This window comes from Acanthopagrus latus, chromosome 1 (genome assembly GCF_904848185.1).
Source record: "Acanthopagrus latus isolate v.2019 chromosome 1, fAcaLat1.1, whole genome shotgun sequence".
In the NCBI taxonomy this organism is placed as follows: Eukaryota; Metazoa; Chordata; class Actinopteri; order Spariformes; family Sparidae; genus Acanthopagrus; species Acanthopagrus latus.
The window spans coordinates 6,873,258-6,897,654 of record NC_051039.1 but is presented as its reverse complement, the minus strand read 5'-3'; the positions used below and the strand labels follow the sequence as shown (position 1 = coordinate 6,897,654).

The following is a 24,397-nucleotide window of genomic DNA, read 5'->3' as shown; positions in this document are numbered from 1 at the left end:
CAGCACACTTTAGGTCACAAACAGCAGCAGTGGAACGTCGTCTGTACCTCTGGTAGTCTGCTCCGATCAGGCTGGTCCCGTTCACCGCCAGGATGCGATCCCCGATCCTCAGTCTGCCGTCGGAGGCAGCAGGTCCATCGGGGATCAGAGTCCGGATGTAAATGCCTGGAGCGTTGAGAGGAGTGTGCTGCAGGAGGGACAAGTGTTAGAGTATGTCCGTGTGTGTGTGTGTGTGTGTGTGTGTGTGTCCATTATTTAGCTGAGCATACAAGTACATTTATATAACCGCAAATTTAAATCCCACTATTTTTGTTTCTAAATAGCTGGCGGGCATTTTCTTAAGACTTAATGGTGGCGTAGCTCTGTGGGATGACCAGCTTTGAGTCATCAACATTATAATCATCACTAAGGTTTGATAAACTGCAGGTGAGCGTACTGAGAGTGTGTCTGCCTCGTGCCGTGTTACCACTGAACTCCTGCTGGTAAGAGTTGAAGGTCAGGTAACCCAAAGCTTATTAAATGCTTAATAAACATCAATCGATTATCAAAATTGTAGGCAATTGAGAACTAAAATTTCACAACTCTTTTCTTCAAGAGGCCGTTTTATTAGCAGTGTGCTTTGGCCTTCACCATTGTTTTGGAATATCAGGACTCCTCACTGTGAATATCAATATTGTGATATGATCCTTAATTTGATCAGAGTGCTGTAATATTGGGATAATGCTTTACCTTATTGTATTTTACTTTGTTAAAAGAACAATTAAATATGTTTAATACTGTCAGAGTAATTCCTGTGAAGCATCCGTAACTAGATGATAGCACAAATAAATAAATTCACTTTTTGGTCAGCGAATCCACATTTACAATTATTTTCATTAACAGTAATTCCTGAATATTACATGTTGTACAGACATCTGGCCTCAGTGTCACTGTAGCTCCAACATGTCTCTGTTTTTTTTGAATAATAAAGACAGAACCGCACTGCTGGAACCTGGACTGACAGGTAAGATATAATGCGAGATGTGTTTTCTACTCACCAGGCCGTCTATGAGTCCCATGCCCAGTCCGTAGGGTCCCTTGTCCAGTTCCACTACAAACACCACACACAAGTCATCAGGAAGGGGAGGGGCGCCAGGGGAGGACACAGGGAAAGGAAACTCACACCCACTAATACACCCTGCAGAGGACATGGACACGCAAAACCACAAAAACACACACGCACAAACACACACACACACACACAAAGGGTCTCGCTATGGGGCTGGACAAACATCGAAGGTCTTACTGTGCAGAACACAAACACACACACAGATACTGAGACGCATGCAGCTAATCTGACACACAAACATGTGCTTCTGTATGGAGCCTGCAGATGTCACACTCAGTACACCGACAGACTGAACAGGAGGAGAGACAGCCATCATGTGAGAGCTGCAGGCTCTGCTACAGAACTGAACAACATGCAGAGTAAAAGCTGCATTCATCGATTTTTGGCCTCCGGGGGAGACAGAGGAACTCAGATATAGGTGAAACTGATATGATCAGTTTATAAAGTTGTTGAGGTTTACATTTTGGCAAACAATTATTTGTTTACACATCCAGTGGACCGAGAGATGAACGTATGTTTGATATCAGCTCTTGTTTTCCCTTTAGACTCATGAGAAAATGTAGCCGGGAGAACGGCCATTGCTACATTTACTTTCCTGCCAGTTGTTGCTTGACAGCCGTCACACGGCGAGCTTCAGGTGTTTTTGCTGCAGCTGTGCACTGAGGCTGAATCAGTCAGACAGGAAGGGGAAACCCTGATCTAAGTCAAACATGAGTCATCTCTGCACATCCAATTGCATTATCCAAGACATTAAAATATTTAATTTTGCTATTGTGTTATTAACACATATGAAAATGTGATCTGAATGATCCAGCAAATATGTTTGGCCTTGTGCATTTTTTGTTCATGAGTTCCTCCGGGCGCCTTTTTACTAGTAATTAATGGTAATTATTCTTTTTGTACAGACTCTCTCTCTCCTCCCTTCAGTTGTATTTTGAGGGTCATTTATTTACCAAAAAAAGAAACAAGACACATAGTACACAAAGTTGGATATATTTGATTGTTAGCATTTTTAAAAAACTTCTATAGACATTGCGTTAATATCTTTATCGGGAATTTGATTGGCCACAATGAGCATGTTGTGAAAATTTTTATTTTATTTTATTTCTCAAAGTACTTTTTAACCCTCAAATTGCTAGTTCTGTTCCCTCGTTCTGCTGTGTCAACTTAATCTATCCTATAATGGACCAATAAAGGTACAGCTTACATATCTTTGTATTACTGAACAGTGCAATTGTCTAGAAAAACGCCAGTGTGCCTTTTTTTGCGAGTTCCCATCAGACTTCAAATTTGTGAGATTTTTAAAAAGGTAACCGTATTCGGGGAAGAAAGTTAGATCTGTGAATCCCTAACACTGTGTATAATTAACTGCAAGGTTTCAAAATCATGCTTTACATTCAAGGTGGACAAAATGACAGAAACACCACACACAATGTGATTTAGTGCAACAGGCCTACAAATAAACACTACTTTAAAATGGCTCTGATTGCATAGTTCTGATTTTTAAAAGGTCACAGACGGCGGTGTGTCCAATCTCCTCTGCTGCTCATGTGTTCTTGTTATTTTGTCCACCTCCTGTATGTCACTCAGCCTACCCTCCAGTCCGTTGGTGATGAGTCCGTTAGTCTTCTTACATTCTGCTACAGCTCTGCTGCTGCAGCCATTAGTCTGGGTGGTGGAGCCTATGATTGGCCCTCCTCCTCCTCCTCCTCCTCCCCCTCCCTCTGGGTACAGCGGGGTGTTGGGAGGGGTCAAGAGGCAGGACGGGTCGGGATTTGCTGTCCGAGCGTGGTGGATGGTGCCGTTCCTTCTGAGGCTGTGCGTGTGTGATTGGCCTGGCGGTCTATCCCGGCCTCTCTCCTCTCCCGTCTCTGCTGTCACCTCGTCCCCGGGACCTCCGGAGCGAGGGCTGCTGTGGGCCGGAGGCAACAACTCCCTCTGTGTCGGGATCGAAAAAAAAGACTTCAGAAGGCAGAATGAGCTGCTAAGCGACGATCCAAGGCTTAGAAAATGGAAGGGAAATGAGTATTCTTGTAACCAATGAAAAAACATTGTTGGTGCAGTATTTAAAAAAACAACCTTTGTTCAGATTAAAAAACATCTGAGATGCCATTTTTACTTTACAGATTTACCGTTTGACATGCTTGTGAATGCATGTGTGTTTCTGAGTGTATGTGTACATCTGAGGGTGCAGTAACACTGGGGATTATGGTCTAGTCAGCCGTTCCCACTAATTAGACAGCCTAAAGACTAATCAGATTAACCGTGATTTAACCATGTCTAGGTTTCTGTGAGTGAGTGTGTGTATGTGTGTGTGGCTTGGCTAGAGTAGAGGGTTTTTGTCTTTCATTTATGGGATTATGAGGAACTCCTCAACAACCACAGCTGCTGAGGCACATGGCTGGGATTACTGCTAGGTGTGTGCTTTTGACAGTGTGTGTGTGTGTGTGTGTGTGTCTCTCTTTCTGACCTGAACGTCGGGCCAGTCAGCTGTGTTGGTTCCGTTGGAGTGTGTGTGCACGCTGGGAGTGTTGGTGTGTGTTTGCGTCTTGGTGCGCAGCCCCCACAGGTAGTGGCGGACGTAGAGCAGCTGTCTGTAGATGCTGTCCTCGATACACTCGCTGTCCAGGTCCACTCTGAAGCCGGCGCTGGGAAGCACTATGGGAGGGTGGTTCTCGAAGCTCTCCAGGAGGTCCACTGGACACAAACAAACTGGTGTGAACTCATCTACACACGTGCTCCATTAAAAGGCCTGATCCAGGATCCCCCATAAGCCTGTCACTCTTTCTGTTTTGCATCTGTCACATTCAAAGCTCATTCAGAGTAATTTAGAGAACTTCTTATCCAGGTTTTTGAGAAAAACCTAAAAATGTCGGTTTAAAAACAGGATGATGTGAAATTAAACACCAGTGAGCAGGTACAAGCTCATAATCATTTCACAATTATATAAGAACATAATGGTTATATATGAAGGTATGCAGACACCAGGAGGAGAAGCCAGTTTCACCAAGTTTGTAAAATACAGAAAAGTTCAGACAGAAGTAGGTTCATCCTCAACTGCTGAGGAAACTCAGTCTGAATAAAACCAGTCGGGTTCAGTTAACAATGACATGAATCACCGTGTTTATGTCCCACTGACTGTAAATGTGATATCCTGAATGATGGATCAAAAGCAGGATACTGCACATGCAAACATATCGATCCCGTACGCTCATCACACACAGCAAACTGGCCTCAGAATGTGAAATACTGCAGTTTGACACGGACTGCAGCAAATTCTGCAAATGTTCTCATTCATTTGTAATCGTTTGTGCTCAATCTTCACCTGCTCTCTTGAGGAAGAACCGTGACAGATGACCTTTACCTAAAAGTTCCCCTTCACAGGTTTGAGACACAAGAATACTCTCACAGTGAAGTCATAAGGTAAAACACGGAGGGAGATTTTAAATATGCCTGTAGATATTGTACCTACAGACTAAACTGTCACCTGACTCAACAAACAAATAAACTATACTATAAATTCACACATGTACCTGTTCTGTATATATACGCCTCGTCCTCACTGCTGGGCTGCCATGTTGGGACGGGTCCGATCTCTGCTGTGAGCTGGTACTGGGTGAGGATCCTGTGCAGCTGGACGGGCTTCAGAGTCGGGTGCTCACTGGACAAAGCTCGCCAACTCAACTGCACGCAGAGAAGAAGGAAGAGGAGAGATTAGGTAGAAATCCAAGTGGGTCTTTTTTTTTGTTTTGTTTTTTTCACAGCCAGGTACAGAAGCCCTGAGAGACAGGTGAAGATTTTAGAATAAACGTTTTAGTGGATGGAAAAAAAAAAATAAGGATCTTACATAAAAAGATTACCATGGGAAGAAAAAAATTCTGCAGTTCTCAAGTCATAAACACAGACGAGAAAACAATTTAGATCAGAAAAAGTCTTCACTTGTCCTTCAGGGCTTCCGTGAGCCAAACAATCATTGGAGGTAAAAAGATGTGAGATCCTGGCTAAACCTCCTCAAAGAACATTATCAATAAACAGCTGATCAGAGTGACTTCATGAACAACAGCTCTTTCAGCTGTATGTAAGACAATCGATCACAGAGCCGATTAAAGCTTTCCTGTTCTCTGTTACCTCTGTCTGGACGTGAAGGGCTGCAACTAATGATCATGACATCAATGACTATAAAATGCCAGAATATGGTGAAAAATGTTGTGTTCCCAAAGACAAAGAGGACGTTCATCAAATTCATTTTTTGGCCAGAATCCAAAGAGGAATATGCACATTTAATCAGAGGATTGTAATTTATTTTTTCTTGAAAAATTACTCAAATGGTAACAGATTATCAAAACAGTTGGCGATTAATTTAAGCAGCATTGATTAATTGTTGTAGCTTGATGGACGACAACATGAGTGAGCGTCTCAATGGCAATTAAACTTGTAAGTGTTCTGAATACGGTAAACTACTGCAACATCATTAGTGCTTGTGATGGATTGTGTGTGTGTGTGTGTATGTGTGTGTGTGTGGTACCTGTGTGAGCTGCTGTGGGGGCGTGGCCAGTATGGACACAGTGCTGTTGAGTTTGGTGAAGAATTTGTCTGCCAGATGTCCCAAACCGGACCTGCTGGCCCACTCCATGACCATCCGCAGACAAGCCTGAATCTGCAGCACCTTGGAGCGCTGGAACCATCCCCGAGATGGACCTGCACACACGCACGCACACACACACACACACACACACACACACACACACACACACACACACACACACACACACACACACAAAGTGAGTGGATATTTCATCAGAGAGACTGCAGTGGATTTCTATTCTTGGACGCGTGTGTGCCTGAGAGAAAGGCAGGCTAAAACGAGATTGCTTTTCGTTTCTGTGCATGTGTGTATGTTGTACATCAATATAGACGATCATTCTAAAATAAGTTAATATTGAAGTCACTGAAACTGAAATAGCAACAGCCAGCGGCTGCCTGCTCCTTGCAGAATACAAATGTTCTGCTGCAGAGGAGCTCAGCTGACTGGGTTTGTGTTTTACCGCACAACAAACCAGCACACAGGCTGCATTCCTCTCTTTGTGTAATCCTTTCTTTCTCTGTCACATCAGACAGCTGAATGGAAGTTTTGTGGCAAGTTAAGCGGGCGATAACTTTAAATCTAGCATTTATCAAGCTGGCATCCAGTAGTTTGTCAATCTGTCGTCCCATTACCTCACTGCAGCTATAATTCCCATTTAAGCTTTTTGAAATACCCCCCAATGTGAGGTAATGTGGTTTGGTCCAAACAGTGACAAACAACTGGACCAGAGTATCATTTTTAGATTAGATTTAGATTTAGAGTTTCTATGCAGATGACAAAGCAATATTTTTAGTTGACATCTACATTTGTAACAATTCAGGGATGACATAATGTGTGTTTATATTATACTGTTAACTGACATCTAGTTTATGTAGGGCTGCAATTAATTATTTTTCCCATTATTTAATTAATCGTTTGGTCAAAGTGCCCATACAATTTCAGAAAACTTAGGTGACATCTTCATAACTGCTTGCTGCAATATTCGACAGTCAAAAAATATTAGTTATTTTTGCTACAAAAACTGCCTTATAGGTAGGTAATATCAGGTACATGACCCAAAATCAACAGTGTATAGTACACAGTGTAACAGATACTGATATAAGGAATTAAAGAATTCCGATTAATCAATAAATTGGCCAATAAACACATGTTTTTTGTAGTGATCCCTCAAATGAGGTAAGCAAACATTTATAACAAGGCAGGATATTTCACAGTTTAACAAACTTTACTGTCAAAAACATCATCAGTGAACTGAAACAATGAACTTAACTGGGAATTTAATGATCATAAATTACTCTGAGCATCTTTTTCTGCTTTCTAATCTCTGTATATCGGCTGGGCTTTACTTTAGATGAGATAACATATAAGAAGTAAGACAGCCGTCGTCAGCACAACTAAATATATTTTACTAAAAGAAGGAGCTAAGAATAAGTTTAAAGTGCCTCAAGTGAAAAAATAATGAATCCGATCAGACAATCAATTCCAATTTTTACACTTGACAGTTTACAATACTTTGAGATACAGACTCATTTTTGTTGGCGACGTAGACTAAACTCTCTCTCTATGATTTAGACATGACAGGAAGCTCCATTCAGACAGTAAACTGGCAGCATTGTGTGTAGACATTACACACACACACACACACACATGCACACACACACACACAACCCTTCAATTTTTCTGCCATATGTTTTGGATGCACACACACACACACATATGCACACACTCCCCTCTGTAATAGGCTTATGTCTAGGCATACAGTAATCTATGTGCAAGGCATCGCAAACAGACGAGACATCACTTAACCTCCTAACCAAGGTGTCATAATGCCTCACAGCAGCTGGTTTACATACACACACACACACACACACACACACACACAGACACACACAAACTCCCCTTTTAACGTAGATGTCAAACAACAATCATACAAATCCACGATGGAGCAGAGCGCCTGCACTGTATTACATCTTGTAATCTTGAATTCCCCCGATCAGTTTTTCTTCCTGAGATGCCACAATATCAAGCAAACAGTGTGCGAGCGTTTGTGTGTGTGTGTGTGTGTGTGTGTGTGTGTGTGTGTGTGTGCGTGTCTGTGTGAGTTACAGGGCGCCCGGTGCCAACGTCAGCGTTACCTGCTATAAACCCGCTCCACTGTTACCATGGACACCATCAGCGGAGAAATATAAATGAGCGGTGGAAAAAAAAAAAAAGAAAAAAAAAAGCGGAGCGAGGTAGAGGGGGAGAGAAAAGCCAGACAGACGGAGAGAGAGGGAGGTGGAGATGAGGTGGGGGACAGGGGGAGCCTCTGCATCAATATAAAGGTGTTTCTCCTTCTCCCTTTGCCAGACATGTGATCTCTGCTGTCTCCAGCGCCTAATGAAGACATATGGCGTGTGCGTGAGTGTGTGTACATGTGGCTAAAGATACAGAGGCAGGGCGTGGAGAGGTAGCAGTCGGACACATGGATGTAGCCGGCGGTAAATGACTGTTTTCTGTATTTAGTAAAAGGTAATAGACTATTAGCAAGGTCATCACAACAACTGAGCAGCCTTCCAGCCCTTTACCCTTCACTCTGCCCTTTTCCCCTCTTCCCCCCACCCATCCTCGATCTCCTCTCGCTCGCCTCCATCCAATCCCACCTCTACTCTTCTTTGTCTCACCCCCCTGATGGCCAGATGGAAGGAAGGAAGGCAAGGAGGAGGAGGAGGAGGAAGAGGAGGAGGGGGGAGAACAGAATGCAGATAGGCGAAGGGCATTGAGGACAAATCTAGGTTAGTCACTGTCAAAATGCTGACAAGGACACAAGGACACTCGCTCACACACACTCGACGACAACTGTACAAACCCTGGGGGAGGTCTAATGGATGACGGAGTGTGAGCGTGCGTGCTTCTCGCCCTACCTTTGTCCATTAGCTGGTTAAAAAGTGACACGTTGGAGAAGAAGAAGAGGTAAGCAAACATCTGAGCCTGGATCTCCGGGTGGACCTGGTAGCCCTGCAAAAGCTCCTGGCCATTCTGAAAAACCTGGACACACATGCAAACATACTGATGTTATGAAAAGACATGTCTGTGCCTCTATTGTTGCTCAAGTCTATCAAAAAAGGACAAAGACTTTATATATAATCACACATATGCCAGATCAGCAGTTTCATCTCTTCCTTGAATCTTCGTAACGTTTGCTGTGTAAAATTCCACCAAATCAAAATATTGAAGATTTAACAATTCATAAAGTTTCACCCTGATGTTTTCAGTATCATTTGAAACTTCTCTTGAATTTAAAACAAAATTGATACATTCTGTGGCTTTGAACAATGTCTGGCTGCACATGTCAGCCATGTTTAAAGCAAATATCAGGAAAGTTTCTAACAAATAAGAGAAACAAAGAAGTCCAAAATAGAAAAATATGTGGTAATGAAAGAAAGAGTTTGACTGGCTTTGACCTTTGCAGATACTTGTCAGCTCACGTGAGACAATATTTCTTGCTGCATGAAGCAGAATAAAGAAAGGTGTCAACAGTCTGTTCCACTGTGTCATTTTAGAGAAATATTCCCCCTTCAGACGCATCAGTGTGTTCAACAGAATCACTTAGACATGCTGCGGACAATATGCTGATTAATTTCCCTGTTTTATAACCAGGATTGAAAACAGAATCTGTCATGTTATATTATCTATCTTCTACTTCCTGTTTGTCCAATAAACCATTTGAAATGAAGTTATGAGATTGATAAAAAAAAATGTTGGTTTGATGGTAGAATTATTTGAAAAAATTAAGAGACAAATATCAGAAAACTAAAAAAACTCATCCGTAAAATTATTTTCAGAATTTTTAGTTTTGACATCGATCCACAAATGATACGTGTCTCTAGTCTTCTTCTGTGCTTACATAATGTTTCACTTCATATTTGTTAACGACACTGACAAACACAAAGTCTTCACTCAGAGTCATGTTTCCTTTATGTTCAGCTCTCACTTAACCCAACACGACCAAGGTGGTCCATATACATTATGCACAAGAGATTATCCAAAGCAGAGTTGGCGATGGGTAAATTCAAACAAGACGTAATTTATCAAGATATCTGGAACTTATATAACTGAACTACATACAGAATATGTGCTTACCTGCAGGACCCTGCGCACAGGTTCAGGAAACCCTACACCTCCTTTCCAGCATGGCTCAGAGCTGTCAACTGTGAATGGATTACAGTCCAACAAACCTGGCAACACTACATAAAGAGCCTGGACACACACACACACACACACACACACACACACACACACACACACACGCACACACGATGATGTGCGTGATCTGAAATTGCAGATTAATTTCTAATTTATTCATATTCTTATCCCATTCATTGTCTGAGTGTGTGCGCGTGTGTGTGTCTGTGTGTGTGTGTGTGTGTGTGTGTGTGTGTGTGTGTGACAACTCAATCAGTTCGTCTCTGTGAGTGAGGACTGTTATTATTCATCGAGCCCCGTTTTAAAATCAGGATTAAAAAAAAAAAAACAAAAAAAAAACACACACATCTCGTTCATTATGAAGATGGCACCATTGCCGCGGTGACAGATTACCTTGGTGATATAGTAGACACATTGTTGGAAAGTGTACATGATCACTTCTTCCAAGATAGTCATTGCCTCCTCATTGGCTGATATGGTTGCCGAAAGCAACGACTCCTTTGACCCTAGACACAGACGACAGAGATAGAGGCGAAGTTAAGAGATATATGGTCAGAGGGAGGGATGATGTAGCTGTATCTGTATCTACTGTATGTCAGAGTGAGTAATGACTCTTCAGCCAACTTGTTTCCACACTCATCATTTAGAATGTGTGTGTGTGTGTGTGTGTGTGTGTGTGTTTGTACCTTGCAGTGTCTCTATGCTGTGTGTGTACGCTGGAGCTCTTTGCTGGATAAAGTAGAGGATCTCGATGGAGTTTGACATCCAGAAGAAGATGGTCTGCAGGTCCGGGATCAAGTCTGAGATACTCAGCAGAGACAGGGAGGCCGGGTCCTGGCTACTGACACACACACACACACACACGCACGCACACACACACACACAGTGGAGGGTTAAACACATGAAGACATACTGACATATAAACAGTTCATGAGCACACATGCTCTCATTCTGTTGGAAAGTGATACTCACTGCTGAGCTTGCTTCTGAGCCAGCTCCTTTGTCTTCTCCTGCAAGGCGCACACACACAGACACGCACACACACACACACACACACACACACACACACACACAGCAATTAAGTGCTCATTAAACTTTTAAGATGTGCGTAGGAGAACCTCACTTCACGACGCTATCACTAACCTGCAGGAAGAAATACCACTATCATAGTTACAAAACCAAACACACAGACGCATGTTGATAATTACTTTGTGCCCCATTGAGATGAATATTACAACACTCCTAACTATAACATGAACCCTCCTTTTCCTGCAACACCTATTTTTGAATCAAACATTTCAATAAAACAAGGCAGGCTGCAGCACATTCTGGGTTTCCTGCAGTGTTTTATGTTAGAGATGAACCGCCTCATCTGAACCCACCTCTGCTAACATAAAAACTTTATGTTAGCCTTTACTAGAAATAAAACATAAACCTTCAGGGGACAAGTAAGGAGAAGCCATTGCAGCAAACACCAATATATTTAAAGACCGTTCCTGTTGTAAAGCTTGTTGTCTCCTGACTAAACAAAATGCCTCACGAGATGCTTCCTCCGCAAAACAATTTCCTGGTGAAAAAAACCTGATATTTACCAGAATTTGATGACAAATGACAAGCTATAGCCAACTATTGATTATTTCCAAAGTTCAATATACCTTTACAAAACTCATTAGTAGGGCTAGAACCTCGATACTGTTAGAACAATCTGGCATGTAAGCGGGATCAAACATCAAAAACTGTTCATCTATACTGACAGCGAAAGAAGCTGAATATCAGATTGTTGCAAATTAACATTCTGTGCACTGACTGATTGTTTCAGTTGTTTATACGTGACTGATTTTCATCTTCGTGCCTAAACTTTTGTCGATGGTGGAACAGAATATCGTGCATGTAATACAGTACAAAACATGTGATATCTCTTTAACTATTCACCTGACCCAACATGGCTGACCTAATTCTCGTCACATGAGGTCATCTTAAGCAGAGACCAAAGAGCCACAGAGACTCACCCACGCGATGGTCTGGATTCTTCGGACGATCTTGAGCAGCAGTTTTCCAAAACTCCCAGGTGGGAAGTTTGAGGCAGAGTGTTGTATGCACAGACACAGCAGGTAGGCAGGCGTCAGCTTATGGTCGTCTCCTGTGAGGGAGTTTAAATGGTGAGCTCACCAAAAGATATGAAAAAAATACATCATTCTCATTAAGTGACATCTATCTGATCATTCAGCTATGAGACTACAAAACCAAACTGTCCCTATGAAACGAGCCTGACTCTGCAATGAGATGCTGCTTTTCACAGACATTTCTTATTGTATAAAGCCTCTAAATATAGTGTTTCTCTCAGGAAACATAATGTTTAAGGGTCTTTCACCTTTTCGTTTTAAATACTAATGCCAAATACCTGTGTAGTGATGTGTACAGGAACCAAGTAATAAATATGAATTACAACCTGGGATCATTTTTCGCCTGTTTTAATGTTTTACATTTGCTTGTTACCATTTTTATTTGCCTTCAGCTGATCTGTGCTGATAGAAGTTTTTGCGAGCGTGCAGTACAACTCATCCCTTTTCTTTGTAAGTGTGTGTGTTATCTTTTGAATCAGCTGCTGTAGTTGCTTGTGACTTCCGTTCGCTGCAGGCGTCAATGTTTTCCTGAGCTCATATTCTGGGACACTATTAGATTGGAAGTCGGGACTGACTTGCAATAGATTGCAGCATGAGTTTGGAAAATTACATCATTACATGTAATGCGGCCCCTTTACACCAGGAGGACAACACTGATGCCATATCACAAAATAACGATATCCAAAAACTTAGACGACATATCACGATAACGAGATAATATGGATGTACTGCACAGCCCTACCAGAGGTGACATTGTAAAAACATTTCATTATACAAATACAACTGATATCTTCTGTTCTTTAGACTGTAAATCAGAGCACAGACCTCCAGGTTCTATGAGAGACACAATCCTGTTCAACAGCTGGTCTTCGTGCGTCTGGTCAAACTCCAGCTGTAGCCTTCGTTTCTGACCACCTCCTCCTCCTCCTCTTCCTCCTCCTCCTCCTCCTCCTCCTACACCGTCCCCTCCCGACAAACTCAGCGGTACTCCTGCTGCTGTCACCCCGCTGCGAGCTTTCACAAGGTGAGGTTTGAAGGTGCGTCTGACTGCCGGAGCACTCAACACCTGTGCCGTTCTGTCCTTCAGCACAGAACCACACAGCTTACAAGTCTGAGCTCCGCCCTCTCCCTCCTCCACCCCGACATCGTAAAGCTGCCCAAGGGAGCGAAGGCGTGCCAAGGTCTGAGCAGGCAGAGGCTTAGAGCCCGCGGGGTCCTTGTACAGGAAGATGTAATGCGCTCCAAAGGAGAGGAGGTCACCGTGTCGCAGTGTGGTGGAGCGCTCGCAGCGGGAGAAGTTCACCAGGACTGTGGCGTGCAGCACCGGCTCAACGGCGACGCAGAACCGCTGGTTCTCCTCTTCTCCTTTGTTGTTGTTGTTGGCGTGACGACGGGGCGCGGGGACTCGGCGCAGGCGGCAGTGGAGGGGCAGGATGTCGGGCGAGAAGAGGCAGATGTTGGGGCGCGCTGATGGGGTCTCCTGACCGACTGTGTGCTGCTCTCTGTTCAGCAGGTACACCAAACAGTCCTGAAACATAAAACAAAAGTCACTTAATTTAAGCTGCAGCTAACTTGTTTTCAATCGATTGTTTGGTCTATAAAAAGTCAAAACATTTTCCCAAATACCAAGACAATGTCCTCAAATGTCTTGTTTTTTTGATAAAGCCAAAGATATTCACTTTACCGTCATGGAGGAGAGAAAAAAAAATCGGAAAATATTCACATTTTAGTGGTTGGAATCAGAGATATTTGCCTTGTTTTTCTAAATAGTAACTCAGATTTCTGTAATATTATACGAGTGAGTGGGCTCAGCCTCAGAGAGGATGAGGAGCTCAGACATCGGGTGGGAGCTGCTGCTCTGCTGTTGATCGGAGCCAGCTGAGGTGGTTCAAGGACCTGATTAAGATGCCTACTGGGCACCTCCTTATGGAGGTTCCCTGAGGCAGAACCAGAACTCACGGGAGAGATAATGTATCTCATCTGGCCTGGGAACTCCTTAGTATCCCCCCGGAGGAGCTGAAAAGTGTTACTGGGGAGGAAGACGACTGGAAAACCTCGCTAAGTCTGCTGCCACAACAACATAGACAGACTCTGCTTTCATGAAATGGCTATACTCCCTTTACTGTGAGTTTCTCATAATTAGGTGCAATCTGTCTATTTGGAAACTGAGGCAACACTCTGCGGTGAGAATTAGCAGAAGTAACCCGAAGAAACACCTGGAGAGGGTTCAAGCTGACACCAAGCCAACTGTGAGAAGGCGACGTTGCAGGCAAGCAGAAGAGAGAGAAGTTGGATTTCTCTGCATCCGCTGTAAAGACGCCTGAACCACAAGAAGTGGGGACGGTCACGGGCCTCTGTCGACACAACAATCACCAGCTTTTAAGAATCTTTTCAGCAAAAATCCTGTCAAAACCTCTCGTAAGGTTAGCTACTGTTACCATAGAGACCAGGTTGTGCTGAGGATAAAGTAGCAAAACAACTTCACCCTCCTCCATTTTATAAAGCCTCCCTGTTCTTCTGTGGTTCCTCTGATATAAGTACAACAAAAGAAGTGCAGTCAGTTACACAGGTATATTGGAAGTCATAACACATTCTTCCTCCATGCCTCACCTGCCGGTTGTATCCCTGCAGCAGCAGGAGGTGAGGGGATTGGTACAGCGAGTGCCTCACCCCTCCCTGACTCCCCTCTTCTTTCCTCCGACCGCTCGACGCTGCCTCACGTTCTCGAGCCCTTAAGGGCCCTGGCAGGGTGGAGTAATAACGTTTGGGCTCGTCGCCCACTCCCAGCTGCACACACACACAAGCATTCAGGATTTACAGTCCCATTTAAAATTACAATCAATTATCCTGACGAGGTTTCGGCGTGCGGCCCCACCTGGTTGAGGCTGGTCTCGCTGAGGCTGCGGCAGAAGGATGAGTTGCTGGACCGGGGCAGGGTCAGCGTCCCCTTCGCCCTGTTCCTCTGGAGCTTACGAGCCTGAGCATTAATATCTACAGCGAGGCGCAGAGGAGGAGCGAGAGACAGAACAAGGAGGGAGAGAGAAGGGCAAGAGGGAGGACAGGTGGAGAATAATAAAAAGGAGCAGTGCAGGGAGAGGGAGAGAATTTGGGGACACAGAAGAAAAGAAAGGTAAAATAAAAAGAAAGTACTTAAAGGGACAGTTCTCCCCAGAATCAGAACCACATAGCGATATCTATCCATATAGACTGTTTTGCCGTGAGTTGCCAAGTTTTGGAGATATCGCAGTAGAGATGTCTGAATTTACTCTAATAAAATTATGCAATACAATCCAACTGCCAGTTCAAAGTGCCAAGAAATACAAAAACTCAATAGGAATGTCTTTTTCCAGAAGTCATGAGCTGGTTACTGGTTACACCTGCCTAACATATCACCACACAGAAGAAAACGTGTATCTACTCATGGATAAGAAGCTCGTGCTCCTGACAGCACAGGATGTAATCATTAATGACGTCCTCCATGATATCTGTACACATTGTGATATTCATTCAGCTAATTATCTTGTGTGGCCTGTCCTCTTGTAGAGGTCGTTGTGTGGCTCAAACACCACTTCGCGTTGCATCCGCCTGCTCAGTCATCCTCCTGCATCCACACTCTTCATGTATATTTCATAATCATGATAATAGTATAACTGCAAAGCCAACTGATTTCTGGAAAGAGGCGTTTAAACTGTATTTTCTTTTGGTACTTTGGGCACAGCAGGCCGACCGCCATCTAGTTCCATTATATTCAGGAGAAGGGAGTCGTCTCTACATCCGATATCTCCAAAACTCAAACAGCATCACAGGTAAGAGGAAAATATGGATTCTTTTTTTTTTTTATTTTGGGGTAAACAGTCCCTTTAAATGTAACATGTGCATTGTTAGCATGTTTGTTTGACTCATGAGTGAAACAGCTTCTCGGGCTGTAGTGACACAACAGTCATGTGTGAGCTGATTGGAAACAAAACCAGTCGGATGAAGTCGATGTTGCTGGATGGAGCAGCACATGTGGCTGACGACAGTGAACCTGATGGAGGTGAGCGGAGCAGCTCCTCATGACTTGAACTTGAGGCCATGCGATGGCTCACACAGAGTAACACACACACACACTCTCACTGGTTGAATCACTGGCGATATGGGTGGCACTGGTGACAACGCAGGTAGAGGTGGTCTCCATGGCAATGACTGACAGCCACCCTACCTGAGGCCAGTCCCCACCTTTAGAGCTGGACTGTACCACTCGACCACACCGCAGGGGGGAGCTCCTGTGTTTGCCCAGCCCAGACCGACCCATTAGAGCCGCCAGGAATTGGGAAGTTTTGGGCCCTACAGCAGGGTGGGGAGGGGTTACGAAGGAAAAACACCCTGACCGCCCTCTGAACAACCCCCAATACACACATACACCAACTGCACACCACAAGACTTGCATGCACTGTGGAGCAAAAGAGTCTGTGGTGCTTTAGTGATTCACTGCAGCAGTTAGTAGGGAGAGATACACAGTTAAAGGTACGAGGTACAGGATTATCCCCTCCAACATATCACTGTCAAATCAGTAAACTATTGCAGTCAAAGTCTGGCCACAGTTTCATTACAAACTAGGGCCAGCTTAGTGCTTTTGTCTGGCTCAGTTGAAGTGTTTTTGTCTCTGATTTCATCATGAATCCAATTTGTATTCCCAGTGGGTTGGTACGTGGGAATGAAACCAGCAGAACTGGGAAGGCAGATTGTATCATTGAAGCCTGATTATACAATTTATTTTGGCTGTGATGCCTTTGTGTAATTAATGAAAATCCTACTGTACCCTTAGAATGTCATCTCATTGTAAAAAAAAAAAAAAGATGTGTCTAACAATTCACACTTGTGCATGCGAGCTCACAGGAACACCAGGGAAGGAACAAAAAGACAACAAGAGAAAGAGACTTCAGGGTTTGTGAGTTTTGTAAACACTATAACACAAAAGAGAAAAGGTTAGTGCGAAAATGGAAATATGTGTATTAAGATGCATTTGTTAATACAACAGTTCTTTCCCAGAAGGCATTCTTTGCTGCGATAATATTTTTGTGACACAGTTGTGAAACTGAAACGTCTCCAAGCACAGTAAGGAATGCTTTAAAAGGAGAAGGCTGGTGATAATCGTTATGTTGCTTATTGTCAACAAATCCAATAAAAAGACCAAAACCAACAATAAAGTGATCCCACAAACAAACGAGTATTGTCTGTGCTGCTAAAGCCTGATACAGCTTATTTCTCTGCGCCATAGAGCTCCATGGTCGTCCATATGCTGTTAAAAACACAGCAGTGAGCCACACTGTCGTAATGAACAGTGCAGTGTATTTAGAGTCAAGCCACCATACATAATCCTGCTGTAAATACTCACACACAGCACACAGGATGCATATTAATCCACAATGAAGAGTCCTCAACAAATCCACTATCCAGTTGAAGTGATGCAAATTTCTTTAATTGATAGTTGGCTGAGTAGACAATCGATCTTTGGCTAAAGTCATGCAACATGACCATCACTCCACATCAGTGTTTAAGTGTTTCAATTAATGGTTTATTCTGTGAATTAGTTTGTTTTTTGAGATAAAAGATGTTACGTTAAAGATGTTTATGCATTTGTGTTGTATGGATATCTTCTGAAGTTAGCATGCTAACCAGCTATTAGTATCAACACTAGCATTTCCAGTCTGGCTAACTGAGCTAAGTAGCTAACAGCAACTACAGTAAGCTGCAGATAGCGCTGACTCTGGAGCTATGCTGCCCGCTATTTATTTGGAGTTTTCATATTTATTCGATGAACATGTATTTGTAATTTGACAGCATACTTTTTGATTTGTGCCAATCTCTAAATGTCAAAAAATCCTTTATCTGTTAAATTCCAAACAGTGAGTAAACGATAATGATTAATCATTAACACTCCTATTTAGAATGAATAAGTCTGATTTAAAATAAAACCAAATAAAACCATGCAAAAATAAATAATTAATATGCTAAATATGTGTACAAATACAGGCCCTAAAAACATTATATTTGTGACACAGACAGTCTGAAGAGAGTCAGAGAGCACAGAGAATGTCTAACATTGTCTTGGTTTTTGGTCTTTTCGTGGGATTTGTTGAACAAATCTAGAATAACACCAAACATATCCTTTTTTCCCTTCTTTTACAGGTTGGTTAATATTATCTTGTGAAATGTACACAAGATAATATTAACCCACTCTTGAGCACAACAACAACAAAAAAAGAAGATTGTTGACTGAGTGTCTAGCTACCACAGACGTTGACATGGCAACCAGTAAACCCTGGCATGCTTCATGAGAAATGTTAGTGTGGCTGCAAAGAGCAACGTGTGACTGTGAGGCTGAAAATAGTTTCTGAACACTAACCGGGTGTTTATAAATGTCTGGATGTACAAAAGGTGCATGCGTGTGTGTAAATGGCAAGCTTCATCAATTATCAATCAGTACGCCGATCCACGCAAAGGTCACTTCATGTTCCCAGGAGGAAACAGAGTAATATTACTGCATTGCAGATGTGAACTCACAGCAGTGGTTTGTGATGAGTATGTGCAGTTTGTTTCCAACTGAAATATATCAGAGAACAGTGTGAATCTCACCTGGAAACTGTAAAATCACTTGAGTGTACAGATGTGACCCAGTACTGCCCCGTGCAAGAAACGAACCCATCTCTTCACTGTTGTAAGGATGTGTCATTCATAAAAACAGTGCCCACACACATCCAAACCTTCCGGTCGCAAAGGATTCAGCTTTCACTCAATCAATCGACCAGCTGTCCATGCATTTCCACTGCACTGTCTGAGTGCATGTGTCTGAGTGTGTGTGTGTGTGTGTGTGTGAGAGAGAGTGTTTCTTTAAGTGCTCAGTTGCACAAGCAAGTCTGTGTGTTTCTAATAAAAACCCCAAAGTGAAACACTGTGCTCACAGGACAGCACTTCCACCTAAACCCCCCCGCTGGTAATCACCCAGGAACAAAATCTTCCCTACAAGATAATAACTGTGACGAAAAGCTCTTGTTCAGCATCTACACACAAACTCACATGCGCGTGCGCACAAACACACACACACACACACACACACACACTCACTCACTGCAGAGGAGGTAACGAGCTGTGCTTTTCTGCTGAGTTTGACATGTCAAGAAAGGAAAGGAATTAGACCAGCTGCTGTGTGTGTATGTGTGTTTGTGTTTGTGTGCGTTTCCTCACCAGCAGTGATGGTGTCCTTCTCCTTGGCGTTGAGTTCCTCCACCTCGGCTCTCCTGCGCAGCTCAAACCTGCGAGCGTGTCCTTCTCGGGGTTTCCACAGCTCTTGGAGCAACAGCGGCTTCTCGTTGTCCCCCAGCGCACGCAAACACTCAGTTCGCCACCCCGCTCCTCCTATCCCGCCGCCCCCCTCCAGACGCCCGATCACGTCGCACAGGACGTAGGAGTGTGCAGCATTCTTGTTCAGTGAGTAACGCTCGAGCGCCTCTTTGACCAGTTCCTGCGCGCTGGACCGTGGCGTGGCCAGAACGCTCTTGTAGTTGGCACCGGCACAAATTTCATCTCCAAAAATCTTCAGGACCCCGGGGGCCGAGCTCTGGGTGGAGAGTTCCGCCGGATCATCTGCCGGTCGCTCTGGGGGTTCAGTCGTCGAGCGCCGGTCCCCACGAGTGTTTGTTCCAGTTTCAACTGGGACACGGTCTCTGTAGCTCAGAGTACGGTACAGCACCTGGTGAACAGACAAACAACCCTGAAGGTTCTGTCCAGTCACCTCATCACAGACCGTATCTACAACAAAGATGCACTGATCCACTTTTAGTTCTGATCAGTTCTGATCCGATACCTTAATCTGCCAGTACAAATACAACTTCCACCCCTGTTGGCTTCACATACATTATAGTAATGATTATGCTAGATTAAAGTAGTTTAGTACTGCTCATCCTCAGGGGAACATGATTATGTGTGGAAGACATCATGGCAATCCATCATCCAACATTTAATTGCACAAAACCACAAAGGTCAACCTCATGGTGGCACTACAGGGAAAGTTAGAGGGTCACAAAAGTCAGTGTGATTCATCCCCTGGAGATCAAGGTCGACAAATACTGATGAATTTAAATATTATAACAAATAACTCGGTACATAGCTACGTGGCAAGTTAATGTATTTTGGGATATTTTTTGCAATATAGGTGAACTGATCCTTTAAGTAGAAGAAGGCACTATGTTATACATCAAATGTAGGTGTCAGCACACTGCCACACTCTCACAAAACAAAAAAAAAAAAACGTATTAATATTTGCTACAGTGTTTGCTCTCATCATTGAATTTGACCTTTATTTAACCAGGCTAGTCTCCTGGGACTTAAAGAGTTCAGACCAAAATTGGAATGTGTATTTTTGTGCGTGTTTTTGTGTGTGTGTACCTGTGTGAAGGTCCTGCTCTGACGTTTCAGGCGGCTCTTGGACGGCAGGGACATACTGGCCCCGGAGGAAGAACCGTAGAACATGATGCTGCTGTTGGCTTCACAAACTCCACAACTGGCGAGTGAGAAAACAAGTTTTAAAACTCTTTGCTGGAATCCATCGTAAAGGATTCAGATATCTACACACACACACACACGCAGTCATGTGAAAAAGTCCGTGCATAAAAGGTCACGCAGTTAACTCTTACACTTACTTGTGAAACATTTGTAGATCTGGAAGGTAAAGAAAATCTACTCTAAATCTATTTTGTATAATGTATCGAATATAAACACACATGATGAATGACAGAAACTGTGTTGTGTGTGTGTGTGTGTGTGTGTGTACCTTGATGCTGTCGGTACTGTCACTCCTTTGTGCAGCAGCACCAGGTCAAAGTTTACAGTTGAGGGTCAGATGCTTTTCATTTCATTTCACTGTCATCTTTCACACTGGAGACACAAAAAGAAAAGATGATCGATTGTTTCAGTCATTTTCAAGCAGCACATGTCAAATATTTTCTGGCTCCATATATATGTCTATAAAAACACAAGACATGTGCCGAGTGTTGCATGTCGGGTGGGTCAGGTGGAACTTGGGGCGAAGCTGTTGTTCAGATTCTCAAAGTCGTGTGCAGACTCAGACCTCCTGGAGGAATAAACACCCATTTATGAGATTCTGCTCCGATCTGGAGCTTTTTTTTTAACCAACAGGACGAGATTTCATTCACAATTCTGGGATTAAAAGATGGATTTATCTTCACTCCTGTTTATCAACCTGACTGCAGCGGTGATCCATGGAGATGACCTCCACTGTTGGGCGTTTATGTCTCTTAATGACGACTGCTCACTGGAGCTGGAGTGGAAATGTACTTTGCTTGATGAGCGTAACGTTAGAAAGTCTGAGAAGAACGAGTGTCCGGTGAGTGCTGAGCATTGCTTCTGGCCTGCATTCAAACACAGTGACATTGCTTGCCTGTTCACAGCTAACGTACAGTAATCTGGACTGTTTGAAGTGAGTAACGCAAATAAACACAAACAAGCCCACAGTAAATAATCCCCATGGCTGATGAAAATATATGTGATGTGTCTCTTAGAGAATTTGATATTCTAGTTTTATTCATGTTACGTTTGGTCTTGTTCCTTCCTCCGACCGAGTCCAACCTGGAAGTACCAGGCGACCTTGTGAACTCAGTTACTTTAGACAATACATTTTGAATAATGTAAGAACACAACTCAATGAAATATCTTACAAATGTCTAGTTGTTTATAGACGTTTTAATGCAGAATTCTTGCATATCATATCTTTAAGTCTTTGTTTTTTTTAATGGTTTCGGACAAAAGAAGCAGTCTGAAGACACTCTCTCTCACGCTCTGTAAAACTGTCACAAGCAGCTTTTGACAGTTTAAAGACTGAATGATTAATCGATCACCATGGATCCGCAGTTACAGGCCTAAACACAACCTGAAGAGTCCGCGCTGGGTTCTGGATCACTGAGGACAGATTCGTTTCCAGATCCTCGGGGAATCAGATAACATTGCTGTGGCATTCAGCTTTTTTTTAATGATTTGTTGTCAGAACTAAGTTGTTTTCACACCAGAGTCAAAATTGCAAATCAATATCACTTCAGCGCCTGCCAGAGATATTTTTTGCCTGGGGAACCATCTGCAGAGTTCTGGGCCTCGACAGCGTACGAGCTTCAAGCTGGCAGAATCTGGAGGATTTTTTTTTTTTTCTGTGCAGAAGGCAACTGAACTGTGCTGCTCCTTTAAAAAGTCAAGTTGTGACTGCGGTGGGTTTCAGATATATCCGATTTCAGATGTCGACTTGATTCTTTTTTGTTTTGCATTGTTCAGCTTCTAATTGGGTTAAACTGTGAACTGACTGTGTGTGTTTTTTTTTCCTGGCTCAAACTTGATGCAAATTATTTAATAAATCCTAAACTATAAATGATAAAGCTCCGTGTCTGCCTGCATCCAGGTCATGTATCTGATCTCAATAGACAGGTTTGATGATGTTTTATTTGCATGACTTAGCCACTATATTAAAGGTTTCTTTTATTATTTATATCTACTTCCTATATTTGATACATTTCCTTGTTTGGAGTGCCTGGATCGTTAATTGCAATATCTTTTATATGTATTTATTCATTTCTAACAGTTATCATTGCTGATTCAATTGAGCTCTAATAGTTTTATTTTCATTCTTTTGCATTTTTCAGCTTGTAATTGTGTTGAATAGTGACTGAAGCTGATGCAAATTATTAAAACCCCCTAAATGTAAACAGACATAGCTCTGTGTCTGCCTGTATCCAGGTCATGCATCTGATCAGGTGTGGTTCTAGTCCAGGTCCCTGCAGGAGGTGAGTCACGCTTCACTCCTGGCTCCAGGTGAGCTCTCCTGACCGACGGGACACCTCCTCCCCTCCCGCAGCAGGTGACACCAGGACCTCCACCAGCTCGTCCGTAACCCCACCTGACTGCGAACTTCCACGCGGGTTTATCCACTCACACAAGAGGAGTATCGTCCTCTTTTTTTTCTTTTAGCGAATATTTCTGGCAGGCGGCCTAAAAGGTGTTGTCGTAGCTGACTCTGCAGGCACTGGTGGGATAACGTGACTATTTTAAATGCCTGCTAATCCACAGTAATCTGGCTACTTGGCCGCAGTTAACTCAATCGTGGGGCCAACAAACCCCTCCGGCGTCCACACACACACACACGGAGAAAACAGAGAGAGAGAGGGAGGCCTGAATTTTGCATTTGTGACCCGGGAGGAGGTTGTGTTACATTTCCCAACCATGACACACATACACACACACACACTACAACTTCTCCAGCACCTTGTCCACTCGCTGTGTGTCCTTGTCTGGACTGCGAGAAGGTCAGAAATAAACACTGCGTCGAGAAAAGTTGACATGCTTTATTTATTTATTTTTTAATACCGGACGGAACTTGTGGCGGTTCTGCCCTTTATTATTATTATTTTTATTTGTTTTACTGCCCGTCCGTCTGTTTACGACTCTGGGCTCCGCGGTCGTCAGTAGCAACCGCCGTAGCAACAAAAGGCAGGAGAAAATCCTCCGAAATTAATCCGCTGATGAGTCGTCAGGCGCGGCGGCAACAGCGAGCAGCCCCGGCCTCTGACGACCAGCAGGTGTGTCTAATGATACACACACTCTCTCTCTCTCACACACACACACACGTAATTATCAATCAATTAGCGTCAACACTGCTCACACACGTGAGCAACACTTAACAACAACCGCGTTACATTCGCCGTTTTTTTTTTTTGTTTGTTTTTTTGGTGAACTACTAGAGAGGTTGAAAGCTGTGACGCGTCTTTGCCTCCCCCGTCAATAAAATAGGTCCTGGGGGAAAAAAAAAAAAAAAAAAGTTGAGGTGCGACCCCGGCAGTGACGAGCCCAGTCCCCCGAGGAGGGCTCGTTCCCTCTGGGTGTCTGTTGCGTTAGTACTCACGCTGCCTGCAATGCGTGGCTCCATGGTGCTGGGGAATCCTTCCTGGCTTCTCTCTCATTCTCGTCTCCCCCTCAACAAGGTAGAAAAATCCCCAGAAAAAAAAGGAAAAAAAAAAAATGGGTGAAAAAAAAAAAAAAAAGCTGCTCTGTTCCGAGCGACACCGGGGCTCCCAGCCACATCCCCCCGCAAAAAAAACACACAAGCCCGCTAACTTGGACAGCAGCCAACCGCTGAGGGCTCCGGTGTCTGTGCGCACATCTCCGCCGAGTGTCCAGCAATGCCCGCTGCCTCCGGCAACCGCATTCCCACATCCACAGCGGTTCAGTGCCGAGCCGCGGCGGAAACAGCCGAGCCTCTGTTCGGCCCTGCCTCACCTCGGCGCACCTGCTCTGGCACCCGAGTGCACGGAGAGGGCGCCGCCTGGTGGACACCGGCCGTACGAGCGCAACGTGGAG

At 43.7% G+C, this 24,397-nt stretch overlaps 1 protein-coding gene and 1 long non-coding RNA gene across 7 annotated transcripts in view; one reads left to right on the top strand and one right to left on the bottom strand.

The window, feature by feature from the left end:
• Positions 1-2,694, top strand: part of LOC119027250 — a 2,971-nt gene extending 277 nt beyond the window's left edge. The window contains exons 2-6 of one of the 2 annotated variants that reach the window (XR_005077326.1): positions 4-210; positions 324-482; positions 971-1,003; positions 1,366-1,526; positions 1,654-2,694. This is a non-coding gene — a long non-coding RNA (uncharacterized LOC119027250). Of the gene's footprint in view, positions 1-3; positions 211-323; positions 483-970; positions 1,004-1,365 lie in introns of both variants that reach the window. The other variant, XR_005077325.1, reaches the window with a different exon arrangement.
• radil (Ras association and DIL domains) overlaps positions 1-24,397 on the bottom strand; it is a 27,906-nt gene extending 3,509 nt beyond the window's left edge. The window contains exons 1-20 of one of the 5 annotated variants that reach the window (XM_037112026.1): positions 23,943-24,397; positions 20,814-20,917; positions 20,429-20,543; positions 19,229-19,733; positions 16,220-16,327; positions 14,877-14,992; positions 14,612-14,788; positions 12,827-13,529; positions 11,888-12,018; positions 10,851-10,888; positions 10,565-10,719; positions 10,272-10,384; positions 9,816-9,932; positions 8,597-8,720; positions 5,634-5,806; positions 4,642-4,792; positions 3,579-3,805; positions 2,704-3,046; positions 1,038-1,177; positions 48-187 (exon numbers count right to left, since the gene is read on the bottom strand). In XM_037112026.1, coding sequence (XP_036967921.1) covers positions 48-187; positions 1,038-1,177; positions 2,704-3,046; positions 3,579-3,805; positions 4,642-4,792; positions 5,634-5,806; positions 8,597-8,720; positions 9,816-9,932; positions 10,272-10,384; positions 10,565-10,719; positions 10,851-10,888; positions 11,888-12,018; positions 12,827-13,529; positions 14,612-14,788; positions 14,877-14,992; positions 16,220-16,327; positions 19,229-19,733; positions 20,429-20,512 — 3,545 coding nt within the window. In that variant the 5' untranslated portion in view covers positions 20,513-20,543; positions 20,814-20,917; positions 23,943-24,397. The remainder of the gene's footprint in view (positions 1-47; positions 188-1,037; positions 1,178-2,703; positions 3,047-3,578; positions 3,806-4,641; positions 4,793-5,633; positions 5,807-8,596; positions 8,721-9,815; positions 9,933-10,271; positions 10,385-10,564; positions 10,720-10,850; positions 10,889-11,887; positions 12,019-12,826; positions 13,530-14,611; positions 14,789-14,876; positions 14,993-16,219; positions 16,328-19,228; positions 19,734-20,428; positions 20,544-20,813; positions 20,918-23,942) is intronic. The other 4 variants (XM_037112044.1, XM_037112035.1, XM_037112052.1 and 1 more) reach the window with 4 other exon arrangements.